Raw genomic sequence first — 12,166 nt, 5'->3', positions numbered from 1 at the left:
TGGCTAATCTGAAAGCTGTCAGGAAAAGTATTTCCAAAATCTGGAACAGCAAGAAAACAACAAAATGTTTCCTGTGCTTTAGCAATTGAAGAGGCAATTTCGATTCAGATTTAAATCTCAAATATTTGTGGGAAATAAATGCTGAATATTTTAAAATGTATTCTCCAAATTAAATTTCCCAAATAAGACAGTGGAAATTACAGTGACAACTTTGGTAGAGATCAGCATTCTTTGAATTTGCAATATGAAGGGGGCTAATGAAGTCTTAATATTTAACAGAACTGAAACAGCTCAGTCTCAAATTCTAATATTCTCTAAAATCTTAACAAAACATCAAACTCAAAATTAGATTAGATTAGATTACTTACAGTGTGGAAACAGGCCCTTCGGCCCAACAAGTCCACACCGACCCGCCGAAGCGCAACCCACCCATTCACTTTACCTGCACATCTTTGGACTGACATTATCAAGTGTCTTTGGACTGACATTATCAACTGAAGCACCCGGAGGAAACCCATGCAGACACGGGGAGAATGTGGAAACTCCACACAGTCAGTCGCCGGAGTCGGGAATTGAACCTGGGTCCCTGGCACTGTGCACTCTTCTTTTTGTGAACACTGCATTAAAAATACAGCAGCAAAGATATTTTAATACAATGCTCTCATCTGGCTAAAGCATGACCACTGACCTGACTGTTTTTTTAATAGGCATTGTAGAATTTTAAACAAATCGGGGCTCAAAGCACTTAATGAATTTGTTTTAAGGTAACAAGTTTGATAATTTTTAAAAGGACACATTGTTGTACAATTTCAATGTTAAAACAAATCTGCCCCTTACATAGCCCACAAAACACATTGAATTGAGACCCTGATTCAAACAAGGCAAAAAAGTTACTTAAAGGGATTTTCTGAACCAGTATTTTAACAAACCAAACTTTTTAAACATCAAACACTTTGTCAGCATGGCATAATTTACATTGAAGTGTCCTTTTTCTGACCCAAGTATCAGTACAACCTTAATTTCAGCATTTCTTTTATTTTGCATCCTGTCATTGAAATTACACTTATAAAAACAGAAAGCCCTCACAATAGACCACATGGCATTGCAGTCCAAGCTACTCTGTTCCCCAGAACAAAGACTCGCAGAGCTTCAAATTTCACCACTAGGGGACTTTAACCCCTTTCTCACTTTACACCTCATGAGGGCTTGAATCCCACTTAAACACAGAAAACTCGAACCCCAATTAAACACAGAAAACACGAATTCTAATTAAACACAGAAAACTCAAATCCTAATTAAACACAAAACTCGAACCTCACTTAAACACAGAGTTCAAATCTCAGCACAGTGCGGAGGACTTGAACCTCAAATCAACCCACCCAGTGGACTTGTACCTCAATCACACCTCCCTAGGGGTCTTGAACCCCAGTACCGCGCAGAGGACTCAAACCTCAATCATACCCCCCTTCCCCCAATGCAGCGCAGAGGACTCAAGCCTCTTTGTCAGTGTGCTTGCGAAACTTTGTCTCTCAACTGAACTAATTACCATTGGAGGGATCCTTAGAATAGCAAGTGATTAAGCAAGGGGGCCGTCTCTGGCACACAGGAATATTGAGAGGGGCCAAGGTTTAAGATCTTACCTTGTAGGCCCGTCCGTCTTTAGACACCAATGTTCCGGGCAACCACTGACACAGTCCGATCATACCTATTTGTTTGGATCCTGCTGACTATGCCAATATTGTCCTCCCGTTTTCCCCCCTTAGTCAATGCAAAATGCTCGGAGACACAGTAACGTTTTACCTCCTTCATCTTTATTCTGGACCATGGAGGGAGAGAGAACAATCATTCATGTGTGCAGGGACATGTGTTCTCAGTCTTCTCTGGAATAGCAGTTTCTTGATGAATTATGTCATCATTTTACAGGGAGGAGCATCCAGATAAGGCAACATACACATTGATTGCATGACTGTTACAAACAGAGAGTGTCAATAGTAAAGATTAAGCCATCTGCTGTTACATAATGAATACTTTTCACCTTGTTAAACTGACCTTACATACTGAATCTTACAATATTGTTAAATTGCTCTACATAATGGATGCTTTTCCACCTTATTAACCGATTACTCTTGCCTCCAGCACCCCATTGTTAACGGCAAGTTTATATCTGATCTGAGTCATGCTCAGCTGAATCTCTTGTTTCACAATACTCAACACTTAATTCTTTCCCTACCTGCTTATACTCGAAACACATTCCTACAGTTACCTTGGGCCAGAAACTGAACTGGATTAGCCATGTAAATACTGTAGCTACAAGAGCAGGTCAGAGACTATGAATTCTATAGTGAGGAACTCAGCTCCTGACTTGTCAAATCCTGCTTACTCTCTAGGCATCACAAATCTGGAATGTAGGGTACTGTTCACTTAGCTGGAGGAGTGTAGCCTCAGTAACAATTGTGAAATCTGACTCCACACAGGACAAAGCAACCTGCTGGGTTGGTGCCAATTCCAATACCTGCATATTCACTTACTGCTGACTAATCCACTAAATGCACTGCCACAGGTCACCAAGACTCCTTACAGAACATTTTCCAAATGTGATTTCCACCATCAACAAAGCAAAGGTAGGAGGTACACTGGAGCACCACCCTACGCATTACCCCCTTACCATTCACAATCCTAACTTGGAACTGTGTCGCCGCTCCTTCACTGATGCTGGGTCAAAATCCTGGAACCTTCTCCTTAACATCATTGTTAAGGTCCCGACTCCACATTAGGGATGGGCAGTAAATGTTGACCCAGCAAGCAATGTTTGCATCTTGTGAATGAATAGGAAAAAAATCAGAAATGTCATTCTTTGTGGTAGTGGTAATGTCATTCTCTACCTAATTGTAACCTTTGGCATGGTAAGACTACACCATATTTCTTCAATGTCTTTTTCTGTTGTCTTGCTGAGTGGGACAGCACTCGACTGGTCCTATTCCTATCTTTTCTCTATCATGTGCAATAACTTCTGTTCCTGTTATAACTCTTTTACCTCTGGAATCCCTTAAAATTTAATCTTGGTTCGCTCCTGCTTCTCATCAACACAAGCTCAGGTGACATCATCTGATAACACTATAGCTTCCACAGATTTATTCACATTAGCAATTCCGTCTCTGCACCATTTCTTTTCTACCCTCCACCTTCTCTAAATCATCAGACTGCTTGTCTAATTTGAAAAATTGGATGTGCTGAAATAGTCTTCAACAAAATAGTGGGAAGATTACTCAAGCCATGGTCTTTGGTGTCTGCTTGAAGATCTGGTTGTCTCTAGCCTTAACTATTCTAATGCTCTCCTGTTTAGCCTCCCATGGCATGTTTTAAACTAGAGCTTATACAGAACCCTGCAGCTAGCCTTAAACTCAGTATTGAATGTGATTTTGCATATGTTTTGCTGATGTGCACTGTTCCCAGTTAAGCAATCTGTCAAATTTAAAAATCATATCCTTATTTTCAAATCCTCACAACACTTTGCCTTTCTCTCATTCTGTCACTTTCCTGCAGCCCTCATATTGTGCTCCTTCAATTCAGGCTTCTAAACAATCACTAATTTTTATCACCATTCCACTGACAGCTTTACCTTCATCTGCTAAGATTGTCAGATCTAGAATTCCCACCCCCAGCCTCTCCATCCTCCACTACTTTGTGTTCCTTGAAAGTGCTCCTTAAAACCTCGTCTTTGATCAGGCTTTTGTTCAGCTGCACTAATCGCTCCCCATGTGGCAGAGTGTCAGTTTTTATTTTAAACGTTCTTGTGAAATGCTTTGGGATGTTTTACTATTTTAAAGGTGCTAGATAAATAAATTTGCTTGGATTGATGAAATTAGTGAAAATTATTTATGCAGAAGGCAAGAGTTGGATGTAGATTTGCTCAGGGATAGATGTTGGCTCCACTTCCTTATTTGTGAGTAAATCAATAATTTGAAGTTGCATCAGGGACACCTCATCTTGGAATTTGTTGACAATAGAAAAGAGACTTGACATGTAGTTATGGGAACTGGGCAAATAGATTATAGTTTGTAATTGTGAGGTTGTATATTTTGTGGAATAAATCAGAAATGGAAATCAAACTACATGGAAAAGGTACTATATAGTGCTCAGCAACAGTGATACAGGAGTTTGGATTCCTGATGAGGAATCATTGAAACGTCAACTTAGCAATGTCAACAAGTTTCATCCAATCAACAGGCGTACCATGGACACTACTTTTCAGAGTCCGTCTCCCTCCTGGATACATATATCTCCATCAAGGTCAGACACCTCAGTACCTCACTCTACCGCAAGCCCATGGATAACCTCATGACGCTGCACTTCTTTAGCTTCCATCCTAAACATATTAAACACGCCATCACCTATGGACATGCTCAGTACATACACACAGGATCTGTTCAGATGAGGAGAAACACGACAGACACCTGAAGATTTTGAAGGATGCCCTCATAGGAATGGGATACAATGCTTAATTCATTGATCAACAGTTTTGATGTGCCGCAGCAAAAAAAACTTAATGATGTCCTTGGAAGACAGACATGGGATACAACTGATAGAGTACCCTCCATTGTCCAATACTTCCTGAGCGCAGAGAGATTACACCATGTTCTTCACAGCCTTCAATATGACATCAGTAATGATGAACATCTCACCAAGATCATCCTCTACATCTCATCTTCAAACAACCGCCAAACCTTAAACTGACTATCATTCACACCTAACTACTCAGCTTTCAGTACAACATCGACCACAACACCACACAACCTTGCCATAGCGACCTCTGCAAGACAGGTCAATCATCGACAGAGATGTGCCATCACACATGGAAACACCACCCGCCACAAACCTGGCAGATACTCATGCGACTCAGTCAAAGTTGTCTATCTCGTATGCTGCAAGCAAGGATGCCCTAAGGCATGCTATATTGGTAAGACCATGCAGACGTTACAACATGGACAGCACACAACAATGCCAGACAGGAATGTTCCTTCCCAGTCAAGGAACACTTCAATGGTTAAGAATATTCAGCCTCCAATCTTGAGCGGCCTTTCAAATATGTAACAACGCAGAATGTCCAAGCAGAAACTGATAGCCAAGTTCTGTACCCATGAAGACAGCCTCACCTGTGATCTTGATTTCATGTTGCATTATATGTGACCCCACCGCACTGTTCTATATCTGTAAAATCTTCCTGTGTTGACACCATGACCTTGGTAGATTGTTATGATCTCTCTACCTTAATTAGCTTGTACAGTTTTGGATTGCTTATTACTTCGGTTAGACCCTCAGCATGTGACTCTTACATCACGCATGTTGTTCCAATCATTTGGTTTGTCTCCAGCATGACCTTATTTTAAATTTTTTGTAATTATCTCACTGCCTCTTTTAAATTCTGTGTCTATGTGCTTCTCTCTCACTTCATCTGGTGAAGGGACAATGCTCCAAAAGCTTGTGATTTCAAATGTACCTGTTGGACTATAACCTGGTGTTGTATGAGTTCTGACAGAGGAGTTCAAATTCATTCATCCCTGAAAGTTTAAGTGAAAAAGTTTCAATGAGCAGTTAGAGCTATTATTGGTGTTGTATTTGGGTGCTAGTTTACACTTGTTGTCATTATCTCATAAAGATGTGAGGCATATTTTGTGTTTCAGTCCTTTGTAACAGGATAGACAAAATGCAATTAAATAATCCTGTTTTGCTCTGCAACTCGTTATGTTTTTGAGATATTTAATGCAGAGGAAACCCCTCTCTTATTTGTAACATTTGACTGAGAGAGAAGGCATTGTAATGTATGTCATAAAGATTAACACTTTGAATTCTGATGCAATTTAAGTGGTGACATACTTTGAACAATATATGTTAATTTAGCTCAGAACAGTGGTGATTATTATTTGTCTGTAGCTAAATAGCTGGAACTGATTTAATACTCATGTCTGGTCAGCTAAAGTAAAGTTGTGTTTGATTTCACCTTCATTTCATTCTCTACATGATCTGTAATAATACATATTTTAACTAGTAATCAAAGTTTGGGCTTGTAAAATTTAAATTAAAACTGCAAATGTTCAAAGCCTGAAATTAAAAACTAAAATTCTTCTCAAGTGCATAGAAGGCTGCACAGCATTATTGAAGTTATGCTTATGATATTTAGACTTTACCGGTGATGACCAGAATATAAAATAATATAGATAATAGGCAGTGGTGTGGAGTTTATCATGTGCACAGAACTCAGCTTTAACTAGTAAATTGCAAATATAGTGAGATTCTGGACATGTGCACTGACATTTGGGGTATTTTTTTAAAAAGTCCAGCTAACTTTTGTAAAATGCTTAGAAGGTTCTTTGAACCTTTTAAAAATATCCTTCACATGTAAAATTCCTATCTACCATTACAAAGGAGTGGCATAAGCACTTAATCATTATAACTCAAAACATCTTGTAGGAAAAGTTGATAAATAAATCCTAGTGCTGAGCAAGTTTGAAGTAAAAGGAAGCGTATTACGTCCAATAGATATATCCCCTTGTACCAGATCTCAACACTTTTTTCCCTTGCTTACCTTGGTTTGAATAATGATAAAGATAAATTGCTTTAATAACTGAACATGGTAAATGAGGCTTTTATTCTTTTTTTTGAGAGACAGTCTGAAAGTGGGGAGCCACTTGTCCAATTATGATTTGTAAGATTTTGTAAGTTACCAATACTGCACTGAAAAGAAACTGCATAATTTGGGATTCTTTTGTTATTGATGTTAGGTGCTTGAATATGCTGCACTTGAGGAACGACTACAAAAAACATTGGCAGATTTGGAAAAAAGAGAGAGACAGCTTGCTCATGGTGAAGTGGAGGTGATTGTATTTAAAATTTGTTATAACATTAAAGGTGCAAAATACAATAATCTTGCTTTTTATTTGATACTGTTCATGAACATGTAACCTTTCTCTTTAGTTGCAGTGTAAAATTTCAAGTAAATTTAATGTTTTAAAAAGATTTAAAAGAAACATTTGTTCCTGACAATTGGACATTGCTATCAAGATTGTAATTGTTGTACATCCCTCATTTTCCTGTAGGTGGTAGTGGTGAGCTTTATGAATCACTGCAGGTAAGGTGTTGAGGAGAGAATTCTAGGGTATGTATGCAATTGAGGAATAGCAGTCTATGTCCAAGTCAGGACAATCCATGGCATGAAGGGTTTTGAGATATATTCCCGTGCCCTTGGAATTTTGCTCTTCTCTGATATGGAGGTTAAAGGGCTGCGATCTTTGAAGTGAACTTGAAGTATTGCACTGCATGCTGTAGATGGAATATACTACAGCCACAGTTCACTGTTAGTGAAATAAATGAATATTGAGTTGAATGATGGGACAGTAGCAACTGAACTGTGCTGTCCTAAATGGCATTGAACTTGATTTGAGTTAAATTTGGGCCATACAGAAAATTGACTATTCCATTGCAACTTTGACTTTAGTTGTTAACTACTGGAGTTGCTTTCAAAGGTCAGGAGGTAAATAGTTTCTTTTCAGCAAATTAACTCTTCGATGGTTTATCCAGTTAAACTCCTGGTCAGTAGCGATGAAATGCTAACGATGGAGACTTAATGGTATTGGTGCTGTATTGCCACATTTAAAAAATGCCTATCATTTTCTTAGTGTCCCAAAATGATTCACAGCTAACTAATTATTTTTAAAGTCTGTGATTCATTTCTATTTCTGTCTAAATAACAATTTGCATATTCCAATCAGCAATGAAATAATGACTTAAAGATGTACAACATGGACACAGACGCCTCAGTCCAACTTTCTATGCTGACCAGATATCTTAAATTAATCTAGCCCCATTTACCAGCATTTGGCACAAACTCCTCTAAATCCTTCCCATTCAAATATCCATCCAGATGCCTTTTAAATATTGTAGTTGTACCAGCCTCCATCACTTCCTCTGGTGCCTCATTCTATGCGCACACTACCCTCTGCATGGAAAAGTTGCCCCTTAAGTCTGTTTTAAATCTCTCCCCATGCACCTTTTAAACCTAGTCCCTCTAGTTTTGGACTCCCCTACCCTGTGGAAAGGACCTTGACTGTTCACCCTATCCATTCCTTCATGATCTTATAAACTTCTATCGGGTCACCCCTCGGCCTCTGACACTGCAGGGAAAATAGCCCCAGCCTATTCAGCCTCTCCCGATACCTCAAACCCTTCAACCCTGACAACATGCTTGCCATTTTTTCCCGAACCCTTTCAAATTTCACAACATATTTCCTGTAGCAGGGAGACCAGAACTGAGCATGTTAATATTTTTAGTAAGGTTCATTGAAGCATAAATGTAGGCCATATGGGATACTGGGAACTCTCTTTTTCAAATGTTGCCTTGAGATTTTTTTAAATCTTACTGAACAAGCAAGCAGACTTATAATTGCAACATTCTTTATGATTACAATTAAATTGAACTGATCCATTCTATAATCCAAACATTATTAAGAAGATTTCTTTTCCTTTTCCCATTCTTGTACTAGAATTATTTAGTAAATCCGTAAGTATGGTTACCGTTTTTGAGTCAATCTTATATACTGATAGTAAATTACTTTTGAGGAATTACTGACAGGCTTTGTACTCAAGTGAACTGTGTAAAGTTTATCGTAATTTATTTTTCACCTATAATATAAAACAAAATGTTGACTTGACCTTTCACAAGACTGGACATATGAATTTCTGCATTGTGATTTCAATATTATTTGTGTAAAAATTAGTTTCAAGTTGAAAAGATAAATGCAAAATTTGGAGTTTAGATGAGCAAAGAAAAAAATCATTTTGCTTAATAAAATAATTCAGTTGCCTCATTGGTTAAAAAGAAGTCCTCTTAGTTTTGGCTTCAATATTTTCTTTTTGGTAAATTACAACAAAGTTTCTGTTTCAAAAGAATAATTTCCTATTGCTGTGTTGTCAGTATCTCATGGACAGTGTTTTAATACTCACCCTAAAGTTGCAAGCAAAATTGGGATTCGATTCAATTTCTTTGACTTCGAAAATATGCATTGTTGAAAGCTGAAAATTAACACTGCACATATGGTTAGCTGCATGACATCTCTTTTTGATTTGTCGTGCTGAAATGGGAAGGGAGGCATGCATCTTGTAGGCCTAAGGACTTCCAGTGCATGAGTAGTGTACAAAGCAAATCATTTGGAATATTTTAATTTATGCCCTGGTAAGGTATTCATCAAGAGCACCAAATTAATGCAGATCACCTTTGACAAGGACAAATTTTACTTATTCAACAGAATGATATATATCCATGCACTTCACAGGAGTGTAACAAAACAAAGTATGACACTGAGCCTGAGCCACAGAAGACATATTAAGTAACTTTGTTTTTACAATGTCTTAAAAATGATGTGGAAGGTGGGAATTAAATAACTCCAAAAGTGCTGCAATTATGATTGGGAATACACAAAAGACAATAATTAGAGGAATACAAAACTCTTAAAATGAGTTGTGAGACTGGAAGAGATCATAGAGATGGGAAGTGACAGGCAGTGGAGTGATTTGAAAACAAGGATGATTTTTCCAATATCAAGTTGTTGCTTGACCTTGTTGAGGACTGGGGTAATGGATGAATAAGGCATGTCACAAAGTAAGACATGGTCTTGGTTTGGATGATCTGAAGTTTATGGGGAATAGACTGTGGGAAACTAGCCAAAATTGAGTTGATATAATCAGCTCTAGAAGTAATCATAGACATGGATGAGGATTTCAACAACAGATCAGCTGAGTCAAATGTGAATTTGAGTGATGTTACAGAGATTAAAAGAGTCATTCTTATAGAGGACATGAACATGAGTCTGAAGCTCACCTCAGCATCAGGAGACTCTAAATCTGTTAACAGATCTAATAATCTCAGGCTATCAGACCTTCACCTTACTAAGAACCAGTCTATGACTGACCACGAAAGCTGTGGCTAAGAGTTACTGATGATAAACCAGTCTAGGTGAAATGCCCTGAAATACTAGTCCAGATTACTGTGATGCTTAAAAGTATGATACATACTCAAACATAACTTGCATTCCATTTTCATAAGTTACATTGTTTCATTTATAGTATGCTTTTAAACTTCCACAGCACTGCACTCAAAATTAGTTTTCATTGATAAATATTGTGAGCAGACTAAGCTAAAGGATGTTCCCACTTGAATTTGTTGAGTGGTCAGCTCTTTCAACCATGCAAGATGTGTATAAGATTAGAGTAGATCAAATAAACCAATAATTTATCAGTCAGTTGAAATTTGCATAATGTAATGCAAACAAGTTTCACAGGACAGCTGTTCAATGTCTGGCATCCTTCTCCATTGCTGGGCCAAAATCCTGTTGTTTTTCACCTAACAGCACTGTGAAAAATATCTTGACAAGGGATGCAATGGCTTCTTCACACCTTTTCAACAGCATTTGGACTGGACACTAAGCACTTCCAACATTGGCAACATCGTGTACAGGAATTAACAAAAGTGGTTACTGCATCATCAGTATTTTATTAATTATCTTGTTTGTCATTAAGTTTATCTGTAAGTTTTTGAACTATTATCCTGTATATAGCTCCAGAGGTTGAGAAGAGAGTTACAAGATGAGCATGATCGAAGTTTGCGAGAAATGCAAGACACCATGAGACGTTGTACAGAAGATTCTGTCCGTCAGGTAGAGCTGGAAAAGTTAAAACTTAACCAGTTGGAACATGATAAGTCTCGTTTACAACAGCAGGTGAGGAAAAGGATTGCTAGTCAGAGGCAACATAAGATGCTTTTTCAAAGCATTAGTAATTCTTTATGATCAGTTTGTTCTTATTTATTGTGCTCATCCATCTTGCCAATGAAGCATGCAATTTTCATTTCTTCATACTTGTAGGTATTTTAGCAATGGCATCACATTAAGTATTCTTTCTGGTGTATTTGCACTTAGAAATTGAATTTGTTATTACTTTTGTCTTCATTTATCAGAATCTCCATGAAAGTTGGCACCAGGTGATCTTGCATAATGGTCTCATTGTCAACAACATGATGTCAGACACCTACAGCCTGCTCTTTCCGAAGCCTTTTCCACCTTCATTGCCTAACAAGTGAAACATTATTAACTTAGTTTTGCAGAACGCATCCAGCATTTCTCCCCAGACTGTGGGCATGTTTTCTGTGAACCCCTTTCTCTCCCACACTGCCTTTTCAAAAATACGCCTGATAGGAACATGTAAAATCCAGCCATGTAGATTTATAGGTGCGCTCAAAAATATTTAGGCTACTTTTTTATGCCACTATTTTATAACTTATTTGTACAATTGCACCCAGTTGCAGACATCAGTGTTTTTCACCTCAGGAAGTTTCATGTCACCTTTGCTTAGAGGTAGCTTACTTGCCAGTTGGAAAATCATTGATGCAACTCCCATTTCACAATTTGAGCTCACAACTTAGGCATCTAGCTCAGTACAGTGCTTTCAGCTTTTGCTTGATGTGCTGCTCAAGTGAGGATACCAGATTTCAATCACAGTTACAAGTACAAGGCACTTGTATACTGTCATAGAGTGAAAAGATATTCTCTTCACATTCATCTAAGATCTTAAAATTCTACTTTGACCAAAAGGTAACAGATTACAAGCAATTTGGTAATCTAGTGCACAGAAATATTCAAGCGTCGAGGGCTATACATTAGTTGTCAGGATAGCTTTCTGCAACATTGTTAATGAAAATTGACAGTAATGCTATATGAAGCAATGAAATTCCTGACCAATTAACAAAAATTAACTTTTGAATTAATTGTAATTCATTCACAGAAATGGAAACGTCTTATTGCCAATTGATCACATAAGAAAGCTCTCTTCCAGTGTTAATTACTATCACATGGGCTCAAGTGACCAACTTGTTGTCGTATGCAGTTGGAAAGTGGGATCTCAAATTTCTGCTGTCTAGGTTCAATGCTCCTGCAATTAAATTAAATATGAAGTGCCCTAGCTATTGATCCATTTCCATTTTCTGTTTTGGCTGTCAGTTTATTTTGCAGCATTTTGCCACTTGTTAATAAAATGTTAAGCTATTTATTAAGTAAGTTTCATAAAGCAGCTACTGTTTTGAACTAAATCTATGCCTTTGTTTCATTCGAGTTTCATAGTT

General features: G+C 37.8%; 1 protein-coding gene across 2 annotated transcripts in view; it reads left to right on the top strand.

The window, feature by feature from the left end:
- The window catches only part of cep120 (centrosomal protein 120), a 101,663-nt gene that overhangs the window by 70,275 nt on the left and 19,222 nt on the right, over positions 1-12,166 (top strand). For both annotated transcript variants that reach the window (XM_060837694.1, XM_060837686.1), the window contains 2 exons: positions 6,780-6,872; positions 10,608-10,769. In XM_060837694.1, coding sequence (XP_060693677.1) covers positions 6,780-6,872; positions 10,608-10,769 — 255 coding nt within the window. The remainder of the gene's footprint in view (positions 1-6,779; positions 6,873-10,607; positions 10,770-12,166) is intronic.

The sequence above is a fragment of the Hemiscyllium ocellatum genome, chromosome 2, assembly GCF_020745735.1.
Source record: "Hemiscyllium ocellatum isolate sHemOce1 chromosome 2, sHemOce1.pat.X.cur, whole genome shotgun sequence".
NCBI classification, from domain to species: domain Eukaryota; kingdom Metazoa; phylum Chordata; class Chondrichthyes; order Orectolobiformes; family Hemiscylliidae; genus Hemiscyllium; species Hemiscyllium ocellatum.
The sequence above is the reverse complement of the archived record's forward strand: the minus strand, read 5'-3'. Positions and strand labels throughout refer to the sequence as shown.